This window comes from Malus sylvestris, chromosome 14, assembly GCF_916048215.2.
Source record: "Malus sylvestris chromosome 14, drMalSylv7.2, whole genome shotgun sequence".
In the NCBI taxonomy this organism is placed as follows: domain Eukaryota; kingdom Viridiplantae; phylum Streptophyta; class Magnoliopsida; order Rosales; family Rosaceae; genus Malus; species Malus sylvestris.
Genome location: NC_062273.1, coordinates 21,158,823 through 21,180,737, shown reverse-complemented (window position 1 = coordinate 21,180,737; position 21,915 = coordinate 21,158,823). Strand labels below are relative to the sequence as shown.

At 40.5% G+C, this 21,915-nt stretch overlaps 1 protein-coding gene across 1 annotated transcript; it reads left to right on the top strand.

Moving 5' to 3' along the window:
• Positions 1-14,179: 14,179 nt before the first annotated feature.
• LOC126599308 (protein DMR6-LIKE OXYGENASE 2-like) lies at positions 14,180-21,454 on the top strand. Its single transcript, XM_050265661.1, has 4 exons — positions 14,180-14,474; positions 14,737-14,984; positions 15,363-15,684; positions 20,776-21,454. Exons 1-4 carry the CDS (start codon positions 14,250-14,252, stop codon positions 21,019-21,021), a joined length of 1,041 nt encoding a protein of 346 aa, XP_050121618.1. The 5' UTR covers positions 14,180-14,249; the 3' UTR covers positions 21,022-21,454.
• The last annotated feature ends 461 nt before the right edge of the window (positions 21,455-21,915 follow it).

The following is a 21,915-nucleotide window of genomic DNA, read 5'->3' as shown; positions in this document are numbered from 1 at the left end:
AAATGGTAGCCCGGAAGCCTTACGGAAGGCTTAGGAGTGTAATGGGGAGGGTGGTGGAGGTGATGGGAAGGGTAGTGGAGATTCTAAGTGAGGTGCTATGAGAGAATCGGTGGCGGTCGGTGTGGGAGGAGAAGGTTCTGTCGTTGTGGGTAAATGGGGTTCTGGAGGAGGTTGTGTGATAGTAGGTTGTCTAAGATTAGGATGAGAGAGAGAGTCGGTGGGGATAGGTAAGACAAGTGTATCAAGTTCATGACCAGGAGGTTGAGGAAGGAAAGGGAACATGGTTTCATGGAATACCATGTCACGAGTGGAAGAAATTTTGTGTGTGGTGAGGTCGTAAACGCGATAGCCTTCTAACCTAATGGGTACCCAACAAAAATACATTTTGAGCATGTTGGTCAAATTTATGGTGAGGATGGAGGTTGGTAGCATAACATAAACAACCGAAAACCTATAGGTGGGAAAAATCGGGAAGTTGGCGATGCAAAATCTCATAAAGAGTTTTGTGATCAAGGAGAGGTGTAGGTAAACAATTAATTAAATAACACGCTGTTTGTATGCTTTCCCCCCAAAAAGTAAATTGGCTTGAAACTAAAGTGTTCGACCAACATTCAGGAGATGACAGTGTTTCAGTTCAACAACCCCATTTTGTTAAGGTGTGGACGGACAAAAAGTCTGAAACATGACACCCTTGCTATAAAAAAGAGAGCGTAAAGAGGTGAATTCACCACCATTATCAGCCCTAAGTGCTTTGATCATGCAATTAAATTGTGTTTGGACCCAAGTGCATAAGATGTATCCAAGTATAGCGAGAATAATCATCAACAATCATTAAAAAATACCGAGCCCTCTAATGAGAATTGACTCGATGAGATCCCCAAATATCACAATGTATCAAATCAAAATGTGCATTAGAATAAATAGAACTTGACGGAAAAGATAACCGGGTTTGTTTAGCAAGGGGCAAACGTCATATGAATGACTAGAATCAAACATTATTGTTGGAACTTGTTTGGTTAAAGCTTGCAGAGGACCGGCGGAAAGGTGCCTTAATCGTTGGTGCCAAAGGATGGAGTTGTAGCTAATGTGATGAGCAAGAGGAGGGTTTTGTTCTGGCGCCAAGTAGTAGAGCCCATTATATCGCTTGCCCAGGCCAATCGTCCTCCTCGTATCCATGTCCTGTATCACACAAAAAGTAGGGAAGAAAATCACTATGCATCGTAATGCTTCAATAAGTTTGCTAACAGATAATAAGTAAACTCAAAAGTTAGGCATATGGAGCACTCCATTAAGTTTAATGTGACGGGTAACTTGTATAGAACCGATTGAGTCTATTAAGGCCTTCCTCAATTCGGCAATTGAACAGAATCTAGCATGGATAATGATTTCTTGTTTAGCAAGTGATGAGATGGAGAGATGTGGTCTGTTGCTCCACTATCAATGATCCAATATAAAGTTTTCTTTAGGGAGACTTCTGACAAGTTAGAGGAATGTGTGATTATACCTGTTACATTTGCAAAATGTTGTGGATTACCATCAATGTTGCTATTCTTGAGCATTGCCATCAGTTAATTATATTCTTCAGTGGTGAACTTTGGACCCTCACTAGACGTTGCTTTGTGTTGTGAGTTAGTGCCCTTGGTGGTCTCGATCTCCACTTTCACTTGGTTTGTCGCATGTTTTCTTTTGTTTGGTGGCTTGACTGATTTGCCATGATACTTATGGCCAGGCAGAAAACCATACAGGTAAAAGCATCAATCCACAATGTGGTATTTTTTTTCACAATATGAATATTGAAGGGTGTTTCCTTTCGGTGTAACAACTTCCCTATTATGGGTTACATTCATGGCATGTAGATTTATATTGTTACGATTCAAAGATACCTCTACTTGCTTCTCTTGTTGGAGAACAAGGGAGTATGCCTTCCGAGTGTCTAGTAGTGGCTGTATCAACAATATCTGTCCACGTACTACTGCATAAGAGTCGTTCAAACTCATCAAGAACTGCATCACCCTTTCTTTCTCATCCTGATCATTTACCTTTTTCAACCCCTTACAGGTGTAAGTCGGAGTTTCATTGTAGGATGCCAGTTTATCCCACAACGCTTTTAGTTTCGTGTAGTAGACCAAGATCGATTGTTGTTCCTGTCTGTGTTCAACGATTTCTCTCTTTATTTGATAAATTCGTGAGTCGTTTCCTTTGAGAAACAATCTCACAAGTCATCCCAAACATCGGCTGCTGTTGTGTAATAAGAAACGTTGTTCGCAACGTCATCGTGGACCGAATTGAGAATCCAGGAAAGGACCATATCATTGCATCTTTGCCATGATGCAAATTGTTTGTCAATCTTTGATGGAGGGTCGATGGTGCCATCAACCATGCCAAGTTTATTCTTCGCGCTCAAGCTGATTCGCATAATACAACTCCAAGTATTGTAGTTGTCTCCTTGAAGTGTTTTGGAGACCAAGATATTCCCAGGTTGATTTGAGGGATGTAGAGTAAAAGGGTTTGAGACATCTGTGGATGTCTCTGTAAACTTTGGGTTTTGGGTGTCGATGGACGTCTTGGTGGGTTTTGTTGTTGGATCGCCCATGGTGGTTTAGGTGATGTTGTGTTTGTTAGGATTGCGGAAGCTGTGTGGGTATTCAGAGTCACTAGAAATGGTGCTCTGATACCATGTTGAGAAGTAACTTGACTAGGGTTCTAGGAATATGAAGTATGGGAAGAAACTTTTGAATATTTTTCATTATATTCTTTACAATAGAACACATGACTCATATAATACAAGGTAGCCTATTCTAGGAAGGAAATAGAATATAATTTCCATTGATTTACATGGATCAAATCTGCTCCTATGATCAAGGAGAATCAATCAAGGATCCTAAACGATATTGTCTTCCAATACAATAACAATTCTCCAAAAAAATTGCATTAGAGAATGACATAGCAGAAGGACGTCATTTGCTTACCTCAGAGAAATTTGTGTACACTCCATAGTGAGAAGGTGGTGGGCATGCGGCGCCGACCTGATAATTTCAACAGCCGAACCCAACTCATCACTATTTTCTTTTGGGGGCCATAATATATATATCAGCATAACTAAATCTCTAATCGACACGTAAATTGGACATTTAATATTTTTTTTTTTTTTGCGTTGTTGTAGAGACATATAACACACATTAAACTCATGCATGGAAATTAAAATGTTGAACATAAGAAGCATGACATTAACTTTAGGAGAAATTAGTTCCTTCTTTTTGCTACTTCATTAATTAAAATCCTATTCATTTTCAATTTTTGATCAAAGTCATTGGGTATTAATAACATCATTAATTATTTGAATAATTAAATATTTTTATTTTTAAATATATTCATTTAGTATTAAAAATGTTAAAGTTAGTATATTTATATTTATGGCTAAATTTTTTATCATATATTTTTATTTTTAGTTTGTACCTATTTTTAATTTGTACCAATTTTCTTTTCATTTTTAATTTGTACCCATATATAATATATTAGTTTCTTTTTGTGCCCATATTTTTTAAAGTTTTATTTGTGTTTGTACTCATGTGTACACCATCATGTGACATTGTATATTTAATCAATAATAGAAAAATTACATATGGTATATTTATGTTTTATACCTAAACTTTGTATCATATATTTATATTTTAGTTTGTACCCACTTTTAATTTGCAACATTTTTTTAAATTTGTAGTATTTTATTTTGTACCCATGTATTAATTTCTTTTAGCGCCTATATTTTTTAAAAATTCATTTGTACTCATAATTTTTTAATCTTTTATCTGTACCGTAATTTATTTATAATGTACACATTCTTCTTTATTAAGGTACCACTTTTGTCACAGCCCGTCCTGAGATTTTTTTATATCAGGGACGTGAAATGACGGAGTTATCCTTGACGGGTATTAAGGTATGTGTGTGTGGCATATCTCTTGGGACTAATTACATTTATTTCTTAAGTTTTTATAAAATTATTAAGTGGGAGCAAAATGTTGGATTGTTTTGTGTGGTTAGGGAATTAGGAATAAAGAAAATGGATGGTGATGGGGTATGTTGGACCACACACACACAGTCCATCCTTCCTTTTCCCTTCCCCGTGTCTCTCTCTCTCCTCCCTCACGGCTTTCTCTCTCTCTCTCCCTCTCGAAGTGTACGGACAAGGGCCAACGCCCTCGAATCTTCACGGATCGAAGTAAATAAGGTGAGATTCTTCACCCTTTCGACCCCCTGAATCGTTTAGTAATGGTTTTAAGATGTGAAACCCTCAGAATTGTCGTGACACCCTAAAACCGAAAATGTGCACTGTTCATGCACACGTAAAATCTTGCATTTCAGGGAATTTCAAGCCCACAGTGAGCTTAAGGTGATCCTCACGAACTTCGGGGTACTTCGTTGGTAGGATTTGGACGTCGGAGGACGGAGAACGAACCCTTTTAAATTTGAGCGGATTATCGTGCTTCCTCAGGTAAAATCTAGTGGATTTTAGACCTTGAAACTAGTCCATTGTGATTCTACATGTTGAGGGCTTCAAATTGATATAAAATTCGAGGAAAACGGTTGAGAAATGAGTGAGAACAAGGGGATTGAAAAATCCCCAATTTTCCGACCACCGGAAAATACAGTCCGACGAACCCAGGGAAGAAGACGCGCGTGGGGGGCGCGTGTTCCCATGCCTGCCCTGGCGCGTGGGGGTGCGTGCCACGTCAAAAAATTATTTTAAACATTTCTCAACGTCCGTGACGTCGAGTAGGTCGATGTGGTATATTCATATACCCAAATTGAGCACCATATGAGAAGTTATTTCGAAATGTTAGTTATGTGCATGAAATTAACGTTTTTATAGTTGTCTCGCATATAGGTGACACCTATCCCGAGGACGAGGGCATCCAGAGACGTCACAGTGGTTACGACCCATCGACTTACCAGTGAGTAGGCGGTTTTGTTTTTCGTATTACCTATATACTATTAATTCTCCCAGAAATTATTTTATATGAAAGTATGTTAATTGCCATGATGCATATTATAAATTATATGAATTGATATTGATGTATATATATGTGTGAATTGGTGCTGTGGACGCACATGTGAGTATCAGGTGAGTGTTATGGTAATCATGTGAATTATCGATAATGTGAATTTTGTTGAGAACTCATAATCTGCACCCTTGATGTTAGTGCTCATATTATTCACCGCACCGCACGCTCACCTTGGATCCAAGTAGGTGCATGTCGTACAGACCATGTGAGGGTTCCGACATGCTAGTCGTACAGACCACTAGAGGTGGTTCCGACTAGTAGGTAACTTTCGATTATATGCGCAGATTTGATGAGAGGAGCACTAGAGCATATTATTTCACCATCTTAGTCGTACAGACTACTATAGGTAGTTTTGACTTATGTGCAGTGTAGTGCCGTACAGGTCACAATTGGTGACTCCGGCAGGGCCGTACAGGTCACAGTTGGTGACTCCGGCTGGATGGGATATTAAGCTATGGTATCAGCCATACAGGACCATTGTAGGGTCTCCGGTTGATTTATTATTTTCACCTGATTTATATTGATGCATTCATATTATATTTTGGCATATGGCTTGGCATGGCATATTCTTTCTGATAAGCAGTGAAGGATTGTGAGTGAGCTCTTGATGATATATATATGTTATATGCTATTTTTCTGGGAAGGTATCCAGGTTTTTCAGTGAGGGGTTAGAAATGTTTTAAATAAATGTTTTGGAAAGCTTTGGTTTTACTGACCCACTCAATTTTGTTTTTGCGCCCCTCCAGGTTCTAGCTAGCAGTTGGCGGCTCACGAGGTTCTTTTTCGGCATTTTGACAGACACCCTGCATGTAGGACTCACCTGCAAGTGTTGTAATTTAATTATAGTCCTACTTGACTGCACCTAGTACCTTCGCTCTGAATTGTGTGTTTTACTTTATAACTCGCTCTAGCACACTAATTGGTTTTTATTGTTAGTAGTTAGTTTTATTCTTTCGTATTCCTTATTTTCCTTGCTTCTGTATCGTACTTATGGTTACGTCACGCTCACGTGGCGGCCATCACTCCCTGATTTCAGGATCGGGGCGTGTCAGTTTGGTATCAGAGCCTAGGTTGCAGTCCTGTATAATTGTTAATGCTCTAATGATCTTTTGATGTTTTCTGTTAGAATTATGCCACCTCATAGGGAGTCACGCCATGCTTCTGAACCTAATTTCCCCGATATAACTCAGTTAGGGGAAGCGATGGCCCAGGCCTTTCAGAATGCAATTCGTCGTCATCCTCCTCAGAGGACACCCCTGGAGACTATGTATAATCTAAAATTGGATCGTTTCATGGGTAATGAAGGTCACGAATGGGCAGAAAAATGGCTAGACCATATTGAGATGACTTTCCAGGTGATGCAGAGTCAAGGAAACTTTCCTGCTAATAGATGGGTTGAGACCACTACTTGGTTTTTGAGACGAGAGCCGGCAGGTTGGTGGAAAAATCAAACTCAGTTTATGTCCCCTGAGATGGCAGCTGATTGGGAAGTATTTAAGGAACATTTTAAGAAAAGATTTGTCCCTCCAGAGTACATTGATCGCAAGAAGCAGGAATTCACTCGATTAAAGCAAAAGAATACGTCAGCACATGAGTTTTACAGGAAGTTTACAGACTTGTCTCGTTATAATCCTGATACAGCTGGGAACTAAGAGAAAATGGCGGACTTTTGCTAGTGCACTTCCTTGCAATGATTATCATGAGTTTTTCGAGATTTTGGTTCGGATGGAGGATTCCGACAACCTTCCTAGTGACAGTGAGGATGATGAGGACAAGAATGATGGTCAGAAGAAAGATGATAAAGGCAAGGGTATCTCCACTGCGGGACCCCGTAAGATGCAAAATTTCAAGAAAAATGGAGCGAGTTCGAGTTCTTCCAGTGGGGGATTTAGTGTCACAGGTCCGATGAGAGGTGGAAGATTTGCTGGCGGGCCCAGATTTCAGAGGCAGAGAGATTTTAGTGGTGCTGGTGGTTCTGGTGCCCCGTTGTGCCGCCGTTGTAACTTCAGACATCATGGTGAGTGTAAGAGGAATAGTAGGGCGTGCTACACTTGTGGACAAACGGGACATCGAGCGGCACAGTGTCCTTAGAGTCAGCAGAGGCCTCAGCAGCCTGTTATGCCACCTCCAGCACCGACTCAGCAGAGCTTTGGTTCAAGCAGTTATGGTCAGACGGGTCGTGGTGGTGCTTACCACTATCAGGGTGATGCTGCTCCCTATGCTTCCGGACAGTATCCGTATTCCCAGGATCCTTATTCTCAAAGTGGGTATTCCCAAGACCCTGGGGGTTATCATTCTTATTCTTCTATGCCAGCTAATGGATCTCAGTGGCACCAGGGAGGTCAGCCCTGATAGGGAGAGGTAGCTGAAAGTGGTGCAGGATCATCTAGACAGTCTAATCAGTCAGGACAGGGACGTACTTCTCAGGGACGAGGTAACCAAGGCAACAGAGGTCGTGGTGGACGACAGCAGGCTCAGGGACGTGTTAATCACATATCATTGCAAGATGCTCAGAACCATCCAGATTTGATCATGGGTACGTTAAATGTTCTTGGTCATTTTGCTAGAGTTTTGATTGATTGTGGTGCTACACATTCTGTGATTTCTCATATGTTTGCTCAAATGACTCAGCCTCACCCTTCGCCTCTAGGATTTGATTTAGAGTTTGCCATGCCTAGAGGGGAAAAATGTTATGTTGATAGTGTTTATCCTGGGTGTCCAGTGATGGTAGAAGGTGTAGTTATGCTAGCTAATCTCATCTCGTTAGATATTGTGGATTTTGATGTGATTCTAGGGACATATTGGTTGCATTATAATCGTGCCCATATTGATTGCTACGAGAAATCTGTTACCTTTTATCGTCCTGGATTACCAGAGGTTACTTTTGTGGGAGAAAGAAGTGGGGTGAGACATGAAGTTATTTCTGCCATGAAAGCAAATAAGTTATTATCGAAGGGTTGTCAAGGATACTTAGCCCATGTGGTATTAAATGATGTTGTCCCTAGCAGTGTAGAAGAAGTTGGAGTGGTCAGGCACTATCCTGATGTATTTCCCGATGATTTGCCGGGCTTGCCACCAGACAGAGATGTAGAATTCTCTATTGATTTGCTTCCAGGTACAGATCCTATATCTCTAACTCCTTACAGAATGGCTCCAGCTGAACTGAGAGAGTTGAAAATTCAGTTACAAGAATTACTTGATAAAGGTTTCATTCAACCTAGTACGTCACCTTGGGGAGCTCCGATATTATTTGTAAGAAAGAAAGATAGGACTCTGAGATTATGCATCGATTATAGGCAATTGAATTGGGTGACGATTAAAAACCGTTATCCATTGCCTCGCATCGATGATTTGTTTGATCAGCTGAAAGGTGCGTGTGTGTTCTCTAAGATTGATTTGAGATCGGGTTATTATCAGTTGAAGATTAAAGATGAAGATGTGCCTAAAATGGCTTTCAGGACCTGTTACGGACATTATGAATTTCTGGTTATGCCATTTGGATTGACTAATGCACCTGCAACTTTCATGAGGTTAATGAATGAGGTATTCCAGCAATATCTTGATAAATTTGTTATTGTTTTTATCGATGATATTCTGGTATACTCTAAGTCTAAAGTAGATCATATTCGACATCTTAACCTGGTACTAAAGAAATTGAGGGAGCATCAGTTGTATGCCAAGTTCAGTAAATGTCAGTTTTGGTTAAATAAAGTGGCATTTTTGGGGCACGTAGTGTCGGCACAAGGAATTCAAGTAGATCCTCAAAAGATAGCAGCAGTGGAAAATTGGGAACAACCGCAAACCGTCATTGAGGTACGGAGTTTTCTTGGTCTAGCAGGTTATTATCGACGGTTTGTTCAAGATTTTTCTATGATTGCTTTGCCATTAACGAAGTTAACCAAGAAGGATGTTAAGTTCGAGTGGGATGAGAATTGTGAGCAAAGTTTCCAGCAATTGAAATATTGTCTCACTCATGCCCCAGTATTGGTACTTCCTGATGATAGCGGTAACTTTGAGATTTACAGTGATGCTTCTTTGAATGGTTTGGGATGTGTTTTGATGCAGCATAATAGAGGGATTGCCTATGCTTCTCGACAGTTGAAGATTCATGAAAGGAATTATCCTACTCACGATCTTCAATTGGCAGCCATTGTTTTTGCTTTGAAGATTTGGAGGCATTATCTCTATGGTGAGAAATGCAAGATCTTCACAGATCATAAGAGTCTTCAGTATTTATTTACCCAGCATGATCTTAATCTTCATCAGAGAAGGTGGATGGAATTGCTAAGTGATTATGACTGTACTATTGAGTATCATCCGGGTCGTGCTAACGTGGTAGTCGATGCACTGAGTAGGAAACCTCAAGGTCGCCTCTATGCCTTGTATGCTTGCCGTGTTCCTCTTCTTGCAGAGTTGAGAGCTACTGGAGTAAAGTTGGAGTTGGAAGATCGACACGAAGCTTTTCTTGCTAGTTTCCAAGTTAGGCCAGTTTTGGTTGATCATATACTTGCAGCTCAAATGGTTGATGAGGAAATTCAAGAAATGATTCGATTGAGAAATGAAGGGAAAAAGAAAGACCTCAGGATTCGAGAATCTGATGGCATGCTTATGCAGGAAGACAGAATGTATGTGCCGAATAATGAGGAATTAAAGAAGGAAATTTTGGACGAAGCTCATTGTTCAGCTTATGCGATGCACCCAGGAGGAACTAAGATGTACCATACCATTCGACCATTTTATTATTGGCCGGGTATGAAAAGGGAAATTGCAGAGTATGTAAGTAGGTGTATTGTTTGCCAGCAAGTCAAGGCGGAAAGAAAGAAGCCTTTTAGGCGAATGCAACCACTTCCTATTCCTCAGTGGAAATGGGAAAATATAACTATGGATTTTGTGTATAAGCTCCCTCGTACCCGAAATGGATTTGATGGTGTTTGGGTAAATGTGGATCGCTTTACCAAGTCAGCGCATTTTATTCCAGTGAGGGAAAAGTATCCCCTGAATAAATTGGCTAAATTGTTCATTACGAAGATTGTGAAGTATCATGGAGTTCCAGTGAATATTATTTCTGATCGAGATCCAAGATTTACTTCTAAGTTTTGGGTAGCTTTTTAGGAAGCTCTTGGTACAAAATTGCTTTACAGCACTGCTTATCATCCTCAAACCGATGGTCAATCAGAGAGGACTATTCAGACGTTGGAGGATATGTTGAGATCTTCAGTGTTACAGTTTGGTGATTCTTGGCATGACCGTCTAGACTTGATGGAATTTGCCTATAATAATAGTTTTCATTCGAGCATTAGTATGTCACCATTTGAGGCACTTTATGGTAGAGCTTGTCGTACACCATTGTGTTGGTCGGAGGTTGGTGAAAGAGTGTTGGAAGGCCCAGAGATTGTGGATGAGACTACTCAGAATATTCAGGTGATTAAGTCTAACCTGAAAGCGGCCCAGGATCGACAGAAGAGCTTAGCGAATAGACATGCCACTGATAGAATGTATAATGTGGGGGATTTTGTATTTTTGAAATTATCACCTTGGAGAGGTGTAGTATGATTTGGAAAGAGAGGAAAGTTAAGTCCCAGGTACATAGGACCTTATGAGATCACTGAAAGGATTGGCGAAGTTGCCTACAGGTTGGAGTTGCCTCCGGAGTTTTCTAAGGTACATAATGTGTTTCATGTCTCGATGCTTCGACATTATGTTCGTGATCCTTCACATGTGATTCCTCCTCAACCTTTGGAGATTAATCCGGATTTGACGTATGATGAGGAACCAGTGACTATCTTGGATTGGAAAGATAAAGTTCTAAGGAATAAGACAGTGAGCTTGGTGAAAGTATTGTGGAGGAACCATTCGGTAGAAGAAGCTACTTGGGAAATGGAAGATCGAATGAGAGAGATGTATCCAAGGTTATTTTATGGATATTAAGTGGATTGTTTGGTCGTAGGAATTTCGGGGACGAAATTCTATAAGGAGGGGAGATTGTCACAGCCCTTCTCGAGATTTTTTTATATCGGGGACGTGAAATGACGGAGTTACCCTTGACGGGTATTAAGGTATGTGTGTGTGGCATATCTCTTGGGACTAATTACATTTATTTCTTAAGTTTTCATAAAATTATTAAGTAGGAGCAAAATGTTGGATTGTTTTGTGTGGTTAGGGAATTAGGAATAAAGAAAATGGATGGTGATGGGGTATGTTGGACCACACACACACAGTTCATCCTTCCTTTTCCCTTCCCCATGTCTCTCTCTCTCCTCCCTCACGGCTTTCTCTCTCTTTCCCTCTCGAAGTGTACGGACAAGGGCCAACGCCCTCGAATCTTCACGGATCGAAGTAAATAAGGTGAGATTCTTCACCCTTTCGACCCCCTGAATCGTTTAGTAATGGTTTTAAGATGTGAAACCCTCAGAATCATCGTGACACCCTAACCCCGAAAATGTGCACTATTCATGCACACGTAAAATCTTGCATTTCAGGGAATTTCAAGCTCACAGTGAGCTTAAGGTGATCCTCATGAACTTCGGGGTACTTCGTTGGTAGGATTTGGACGTTGGACGACGGAGAACGGAGCCTTTCAAATTTGGCCGGATTATCGTGCTTCCTCAGGTAAAATCTAGTGGATTTTAGACCTTGAAACTAGTCCATCGTGATTCTACATGTTGAGGGCTTCAAATTGATATAAAATTCGAGGAAAACGGTTGAAAAATGAGTGAGAACAAGGGGATTGAAATCCCCAGTTTTCCAGCCACTGAAAAATACAGTCCGGCGAACCCAGGAAAAAAGACGCGCGTGGGGGGCGCGTGTCCCCGTGCCTGCCCTGGCCCGTGGGGGCACGTGCCACGTCATAAAATTATTTTAAAAATTTCTCGACGTCCGTGACGTCGAGTAGGTCGATGTGGTATATTCATATACCCAAATTGAGCACCGTATGAGAAGTTATTTCGAAATGTTGGTTATGTGCATGAAATTAACGTTTTTATAGTTGTTTCGCATATAGGTGACACCTATCCCGAGGACGAGCGCATCCAGGGACGTCACGGGGGTTACGACCCATCGACTTACCAGTGAGTGGGTAGTTTTGTTTTTCGTATTACCTATATACTATTAATTCTCCCAGAAATTATTTTATATGAAAGTATGATTCGATTGCCATGATGCATATTATAAATTATATGAATTGATATTGATGCATATATATGTGTGAATTGGTGCTGTGGACGCACAGGTGAGTATCAGGTGAGTGTTATGGTAATCATGTGAATTATCGATAATGTGAATTTTGTTGAGAACTCATAATTTGCACCCTTGATGTTAGTGCTCATATTATTCACCGCACTGCAAGCTCACCTTGGATCCAAGTAGGTGCATGTCGTACAGACCATGTGAGGGTTCCGACATGCTAGTTGTACAGACCACTAGAGGTGGTTCCGACTAATAGGTGACTTTCGATTATATGCGCAGATTTGATGAGAGGAGCACTAGAGCGTATTATTTCACCATCTTAGTCGTACAGACTACTATAGGTAGTTCCGACTTATGTGCAGTGTAGTGCCGTACAGGTCACAATTGGTGACTCCGGCAGGGCCATACAGGTCACAGTTGGTGACTCCAGCTGGATGGGATATTAAGCTATGGTATCAGCCGTACAGGACCATTGTAGGGTCTCCGGTTGATTTATTATTTTCACCTGATTTATATTGATGCATTCATATTATATTTTGGCATATGGCTTGGCATGGCATATTCTTTCTGATAAGCAGTGAAGGATTGTGAGTGAGCTCTTGATGATATATATATATGTTATATGCTATTTTTCTGGGAAGGTATACAGGTTTTTCAGTGAGGGGTTAGAAATGTTTTAAATAAATGTTTTGGAAAGCTTTGGTTTTACTGACCCACTCAATTTTGTTTTTGCGCCCCTCCAGGTTCTAGCTAGCAGTTGACGGCTCACGAGGTTCTTTTTCGGCATTCTGACAGACACCCTGCATGTAGGACTCACCTGCAGTTGTTGTAATTTAATTATAGTCCTACTTGACTGCACCTAGTACCTTCGCTCTGAATTGTGTGTTTCACTTTATAACTCGCTCTAGCACACTAGTTGGTTTTTATTGCTAGTAGTTAGTTTTATTCTTTCGTATTCCTTATTTTCCTTGCTTCCGTATCGCACTTATGGTTACGTCACGCTGAGGTGGCGACTAGCACTCCCTGATTTCAGGATCGGGGCGTGTCAACTTTGTTATATGTGAAGTGTACAAATTTTTTTGTAAAATGTACCATTTTTTTTAACACTATGGATACATTCTTTTGCCATTTATTATTTCTTATTTTTACATAGTTTTTATCCATTTATTCAATCAAAATGTTTGAATTTTTTTATTGTAACCGTTTCTAATAGTATTATAATGAGGTATTTTAAATTTATAGGATTATAAATCTCATAAAATATCAAACAATTAATGTCAAAACTATAAAAATATAAATATTAATTGTAATATAATGAGGTGTACAAAGTCAAGGGACTTTGATCAAACTTTGAATATCATTATGGTTTTAGTCAAAGAATGTTAAGGATTAGGGACCGCATCCAAAGTATCCCTTAACTTTATCATTACAAAGTACAAGTACTATACCGATGGTCTAGCAGCAGAAAGTGATGTGAACCAAGTTCATATGAGAAGGCAAGGTTCATGTGGAACTTTTTGTTGTAGCACCGTAATGATTAAAAGTAGTGCTATTTATAGACTCATTTTTATTTTTGATACTTTTTATTTTAATTTTTGGTCACCAATCAAATAAAATGAATAAGACCAACTAGTAAAAAAATAACTAAAATGTGTGATAAATAAAAATAAATGTGTGATTATCATTTTTTTCATGATTAAAGAGCATAGCTAAAGCATCAGATTAACTTTCTCAAAAAAAAAAAACAAAAAAACAAAATTGCTTAATGGAGCTTTATAATTATAGAAGTAATTATCTGACTGTGACTTCTATTTCTTTCTTAAACTGTACACGTTTCAAAGAATATATAGTTCTTAAATTAATTTGACAATTTTAGAAAAAAAACATTATCTATATAATAGTGCTTCCTCGTATTCTATAAATAGGGATAGGGATCCAAAGCCCCATTCACCAATCCTTCCAATTTCATTAGTTTTGCAACTTTTGTCTTCAGTCGTAAGCAAAATGGCCACCACAACAAAGCTACTGCTAACAGACCTCCTGTCTGGTGTGAACCATATCCCTTCAAAGTACATCAGACCCATCACCGACCGTCCCAATCTCACTGATTTTCAGATATCAGATACCTCCTCCATTCCTCTCATTGATCTCAAGGACCTCCATGGCCCAACGCACTCTGATATTATCAAACAGATTGGTCTAGCATGCCAAACTGATGGTTTCTTTCAGGTAACAATTAAAACACACACACACACACACACACACGCACACATACACATATATATGTATATACTTCGGCAAATGATTTCGACACATCTCTTTTCTCTTTCTGCATACCCTGTTGATTAGTGCCTTCGTTTCTCCTTTTGTTTGTGTGTGTATATATATATCCCGTTACTTTATACATAATTATACTTAATTACATGTATAGTATGAATATGAGTACTACTATATATAATAACTAAATTAAGCACCAACCTTTTTATATCAGGTGAAAAATCATGGAGTTCCAGAGACAATGATAAAAAACATGTTGACTATAGCAAGAGAGTTTTTCCAATTACCAGAGAGTGAGAGGTTGAAGATGTACTCAAATGACCCTTCTAAGACCACCAGGCTTTCTACCAGTTTCAATGTCAGGACTGAAAAACTGTCCAACTGGAGGGACTTCCTTAGACTCCATTGCTACCCTCTTCAAGACTATGTCCAAGAATGGCCTAACAATCCCCCATTGTTCAGGTAAATAGGGATGCCTTCTTTTTCATCATCTTATGCTGTTACTTAAATAATAAATATTAAAATAGAGTAATGTATTGTCAAACTGTGAATCTGAGCACATATACATACACAGTTTAATAAGAGAATATTCTTAGTTTAGTTAAATAGGGGTGCCTTTTTGTCTTCATCTCAAGTAACTTTCTTTTGTCAGGCTTAAGTTTGCTAGACAAATGCTCATCTTGTGAAACTTTGAATATGAACTATATAGAATAGACATCTTGACAAACATCAAACCCATCTATGATCTAAATTCACAGAGCATCGCCCTACACGAGTTCAATTGTTTCTAATTAATTGCATCTAAGTCACACAACTGAATAGTCGGAACCATGTTCACAGGGAGCAAGTGGGTGAGTACTGCACAAATGTGAGAGAATTGGTGCTGAGATTGCTTGAGGCCATATCAGAGAGTTTGGGCTTGGAAAAAAACTATATTGTTAAGGCATTGGGGAAGCAAGGGCAGCATATGGCTTTGAATTACTATCCACCTTGTCCACAGCCAGAGCTGTCTTATGGATTGCCTGGACATACTGACGCCAACCTAATCACCATCCTTCTTCAAGATGAAGTGCCTGGATTACAGGTCCTTAGAAATGGCAAGTGGGTTGCTGTCAACCCTATTCCCAACACTTTCATTGTCAATATTGGTGATATGATGCAGGTAAATATAATATCCTAATTTTACTATGTTTCGGTGTATATGTCAATCAAGATTTTCGGTCATTAGATATTGGTCATTGGTTTCTTGATGAAGGATCTAATGGCCATAACTAATTCTACTATGCTTCAATGTATTCTATCTTTTGTGATTTTTTGGTTATTGGATTGTTGTCCATGGAACCAAGGATCCAATGGCCAAAAGATCATCTGGTGTATACAATTTCTAAGAGCATGTTGGAAAATCGCCCCATATATTTTCCATTAGCTAGCTAGGGATGAACTATCCAAAGAAGGCCTACTGACGCTCCGATTAGAAGATGCGATTATGGGACAGAGGTTCAGGGCCGAAGGGGCAGAGGAAGACCTAGGAAAACTTTGGAAGAGACCCTAAGAAAAGACTTAGAGTACTTGGATCTAACGGAGGACATGACACAGGACAGAACACAATGGCGTTCTAAGATTCATATAGCCGATCCCATTCAGTGACTTGGATTTCCCAAGTCTCCAACCGAGAAGTTTTCCTCACTCGGGAAATTAAGGGAACACTACCTCAACCTATATGCTCCACTCACAAAGCTTTAACATACAAGCTTCAACAAAAGAAAATTCAAAGAACTTAGCGAAGAAGGCTTTGGTGTATTTAACACAATACGTTGAAATGAAGGAAAGCTTATTTATTGATATCCCCGATAAATTACAAATATGTACATATACTTGAGTCAAAATAAACAAACAAGAGGGAGCCTTCACAAAGGTTGCTTAGGAGAAGTCTCAGCAGTCGGTAGAGCCCTAGAAAGAGAAGGCACCGGAGGGGGATCATTCGGAGCCTCAGTACTGGACAAAACCCTAGAAGGAGGAGGCATCAGAGATTGATCATTTGGAGCTTCATTACGCGGTACAGCCCCAGAAGACGAAGGCAATAAATGCCTTTGGAACAAACCCACAAATCTCTGATGATCAAGTAAAACCTGACCATCAGATTCCTTCATCTGGTCAAGCTTCCTCTTCATGTTTGTAGCATAGTCATGTGCGAGCCGGTGCAACTGTTTATTCTCATGCTTGAGCCCTCTAATCTCCTATTTGAGACTCATCACTTCAGCCGCCAATGATTCAACTTGGCGGGTTCGAGCAAATAGGCGTTGGGCCATATTAGACACAGAACCTGCACACTGAACACTGAGAGCCAGAGAATCCTTAACAGACAACTCATCAGACCGTTTGGAAAGTAGCCTGTTATCTTTGGGAGTGAGAAGGTTCCTGGCCACTACCGCAGCGGTCATATCATTCTTCATCACGGAATCCCCAACGGTAAGAGAACCAGTAGGGGAGACGAAGGATGGGCGCCATATGTTGTTTGGAGAAGGCGGGGCTGCCTCTTCAACAAGGTTCAAGTCAAAACGACGGTCGGAGGGGCCAGACATTTTCAAAGGTGTTGAAGAGAGAAGAGGTCGGACAAATCAAGATCTTAGAAGTGCAAGAATGGAGCTTCTACTGGTGGATATTCAAGTGTGCTTTGGAACTTAATGTCAGCCCCTATAAAAATCTGCACTCGACGAAGCTTCAGAAATCGAAGAGGCGCCTGCTCAGAAATCGAAAAGGCGTTTGCTTTCTCAAAAGCTAGGCTGCTTAGAGACCACGAGGGTCAATCTCAGAAATCGAAGAGGTGTTTGCTTTCTCAAAAGCTGGGCTGCTCAAAGACCACAAAGGCCGATCTCAGAAATCGAAGAGGCTTGCTTTCTCAAAAGCTGGGCTGCTCAGAGACCACGAGGGCCGATTTCAGAAATCGAAGAGGCACCTACTTTTCCAGCCTTGTCAGCACCTGTCACACACACACTCAGCTTTGCGGAAATTATGGGCATTCTGTCGAAGATTTCTAGCGAAGTAGAAAGCACATGAATCGTGTTCAATCACCCACTTCCCACACGCAACAGTAGCTCATGGGTACCACAGATAACTTTGCCAAAGTTCTCTGACAAAGTTGAGACACGTGAAGCTTGCAGCTCCCACTACATCGCTCTGACCAAGAAGGGTAAAAGAATTGCAAAGAAACAACACTAACAAAGTTTAGACACATAAATTTTGAAGGTCTAGCTACCATATTATTACCCACAAGGGTAAACGAACAGTACCACTGCTGGATAATTGGAAAGTCCCGGTGTGTCAACCTCTGTGCTTCGTGGCAAGGTAGACTAGCAAACATGCCCAACCTTTACTCACATTTGAGAAAACACTCCTAACAAGATTGCTTGCTCCAAAATCGAAGAGGCACGGCCCTCCGAATCTCGAGAGCCAGACTCCCAACATGATTACTTTCTCAAAAATCGAAGAGAGGGTAAAGGAACAGTACCACTGCTGGATAATTGGAAAGTCCCTGTGTGTCAACCTTTGTGCTTCGGGGCAAGGTAGACTAGCAAACATGCCCAACCTTTACTCACATTCGAGAAAAAACTCCCAACAAGATTGCTTGCTCCAAAATCGAAGAGGCACGGCCCTCCGAATCTCGAGAGCCAGACTCCCAACATGATTACTTTCTCAAAATCGAAGAGAGGGTAAAGGAACAGTACCACTGCTGGATAATTGGAAAGTCCCTGTGTGTCAACCTCTGTGCTTCGTGGCAAGGTAGACTAGCAAACATGCCCAACCTTTACTCACATTCGAGAAAACACTCTCAACAAGATTGCTTGCTCCAAAATCGAAGAGGCACGGCCCTCCGAATCTCGAGAGCCAGACTCCTAACATGATTACTTTCTCAAAAATCGAAGAGACACCGCTCTCCGAATCTCGAGAGCCAGACCCCCAGCAGGATTGCTTTCTCAAAAATCGAAGAGGCATCGTTCTCCGAATCTCAAGAGCCAGACCCCCGACAGGTCTGTAATCTTCACACGCAACAACAGCTTTCCAGATACCACAAACCACTTTTTCAAAGTGCTCTGACAGAGTTAAAACATGTGACGCTGGTAGCTCCCACTACCGTGCTATAACCAAGCAGGGTAAAGGAATAGCATTATTACTTGATGTTAGGGAGACTCCTATATATGTCGACTTCCATCCCTAACGGACAGGCAGACCTGCAAAAATGCTCAACCCTTTCTCTTATCTGAGAGGGCACTCCCAACAAAGCCTTTCGAAATATTCAGCTTTCTTTCCCCCCGATAATACCTCTGTAAACAAGCTATACTAGAGCAAGAATATCTCATATCATCAGGGTTAAAAGCAAGAATATCCCATATCATGCTTTTTCCCTGTCTTTTCCTTTGGCCTTGTTCTTACCTGCAAGACAAGGAGAAAGAGAGCAATCAGTCAGCACTTGGAATCAAGCGTCCAGCCAGGAACTGACTGCCTGGAACCCCTTACCTGATTACTTACCTGGCATTGCTCTCGAGTACTCATCTTCAACATCTTATGCTTCCAGGGAAGATACCGCATCTGCCTGAGGAACAGATAGGGCAAGTGAGAAGGATACAAGGAAGCATGTGGAGACAAGCGTAACAGCACACGTGCTGATACATCCACTACTCTATCAAAAGCAAAAGTATCCCATATCAGCAGGGTCGAACGTACTCTAGATTTGATGGACTTGTTTTGACCCTCAAATTCTTCAGTCGGCCTTATACTCTGGAAGAAACCAGAAAACCCTCCAGCCCAGTTCAAGAATAAGCCTGTGGAAAGTTACTTCTTCAAAAGCAAAAGTATCCCATATCATTTCTCCTCATTTTTCTTCTCTTTATCCTTCATGCTGCCTGCAAGATAGGGAGAATGTGAACAATCAGCCGGAGCTCTGATTGCTTACCTTGTCTGTCACCTCTTTCAGCAGATCCCCCAGCTCGGCGACTTGGGGGACTCCTACTACATGGTTTGTATCTCGCTTGACCAAGCATGAAACTACAAGTAAGCTTCAAGTGAAATTGATACATTACCTTGTGCATCTCCACCAGTTATAGATACCACCCCTGGATGGAGGAAGAGTACTTCCAGAGAAGATGCCACATCTACCTATGAGACAGATAAGGCAAGTCAAGACAATACCACACTCCGGTACTTAGAAGTTTCGTGGCTACGAGATCATTCTCCCACAATATTTCCTAATGTCATTTGTACTAAATCATTCACTTGTACTCACTAAAGGAGAGCTTGAACCTATGTACTTGTGTAAACCCTTCACAATTAATGAGAACTCCTCTATTTCGTGGACGTAGCCAATCTGGGTGAACCACGTACATCTTGTGTTTGCTTTCCTATCTCTATCCATTTATATACTTATCCACACTAATGACCGGAGCAATCTAGCGAAGATCACAAAAAGTGACCGTTTTCGCTACCTAGGATCTATCTTGCAAGAGAACGGAGAATTAGATGGAGATCTCAACCATAGAATACAAGCTGGATGGATGAAGTGTAAGAGTGCATCCGGCGTGTTGTGTGACCGTCGTAGGCCACTGAAGCTCAAGGGAAAATTTTATAGGACGGCAATAAGGCCAGCGATGTTGTATGACACAGAATGTTGGGCAGTGAAGCATCAACGTACACAAAATGGGTGTAGCGGAGATGAGGATGCTTCATGGGATGTATGGGCACACGAGAAAGGATAAGATTGGGAATTAGGATATCCGAGGTAAAGTAGGAGTAGCCAAAATTGAAGGAAATATGAGAGAAAATCGGTTCCGGTGGTTTGGACATGTGCAAAGAAGGCCTACTGACGCTCCTGTTCGAAAATGTGACTACGGGACAGAGGTTCGGGGCCGAAGGAGTAGAGGAAGACCTAAGAAAACTTTGGAAGAGACCCTAAGAAAAGACTTGAGTACTTGGATCTAACGGAGGACATGACACAAATGAGCGCAATGGCGTTCTAGGATTCATATAGCCGACCCCACTTAGTGGGAAAAGGCTTTGTTGTTGTTGTTGTTGAATCTATGTTGTCACCTGATTGGTTACATGAGGTGATAAAGAATAGATGGCGGCATCATTCCCAGATAGTTGAGTTCATTTATCCCTATGAAGGGGGACTTGTCCAAGTAGATGGACAAAGTTTTGTAAGACAGGACTAAAATTTGTAATTGATTTTTGACTTTTTCACCATTTTATTTGGTACCAGGTAATTAGCAACAGTCGGTACAAGAGTGTTCTCCATAGAGCTGTGGTAAATTGTAACTCAGACAGAATATCGATCCCAACTTTCTACTGTCCATCACCAGATGCAGTAATTGGGCCTGCCGAGGAGCTCATCAACTATGACAACCCAGCCATGTATAGAAACTTCACATATGCCGAGTACTATGAGAAATTCTGGAATAAAGGGCTTGCAACTGAGTGCTGCTTAGACTTGTTCAAACCCGCTTGAACAGTTGAACATGTGCATGCAATTTTATGTGGCTGGCTTTGGACGAGTACAACGATGACCTAAAAAAAAATGATCTACTTTAGTTTGAGTGTTGAGATGTCTTATATTTTCAATAGTATATCTATTTATCTAAAGGAATTGTTATTGGAACTCCAAAAATCTCATTGTACACTCAAAACTTTCTATATTTGGAAAGAAAAATACAATTGTTGGGAGTGTAGAATGAGATTTTTGGAGTGCCAATAACACTTCCCTTATCTAAAATAGATATTGGAACTATTTTGATATTTTATTTCATTTTTAAGTTTACTAATAAATACGAAAATAAAAAGTATGTAAATTTACATTAGAGTCTGTAAAGTATCATTATGATGTCGATACTATTTATGTCAATTTGAATTTGCAACTGCAATAAAGTTATTTGAGAATCGTACAGTAGTTGACTCAAGGCCATAACCTGAGGAGCTCCTTACTACGTTCGGTCTAGTCAACGATTGCTATCTGTTATGATTTCGTCTTCTAGAAGAAAACCAACTTCAAATATAAAATGGTGCAGTCAAGCGCCCAAAACGGAAGTTACACGAAAACAGATTAGTCTCATTCACAATTTCTGCATGTAGCAACTAAGAAATTTCAGAATCGTGATGAGATAGAAAACCCTTTTCACCTCTCATGCCTCTATAAAATTTCACAAAAATATAAACCAGCAATCCAAACAAATAATCAAAACTCCAAAAGAAGGAAAAAACAGCTTAAAATGTCAGCATTAATGGAGAATATGGTGCTTAAAGCAGCCATAGAGCTTGGTGTGCTTGACATCATCCATAGAGCTGGCGCTGGAGCCATGCTTTCACCTTCCCAAATAGTGTTGTAAACACAAAATTATGAAACGAA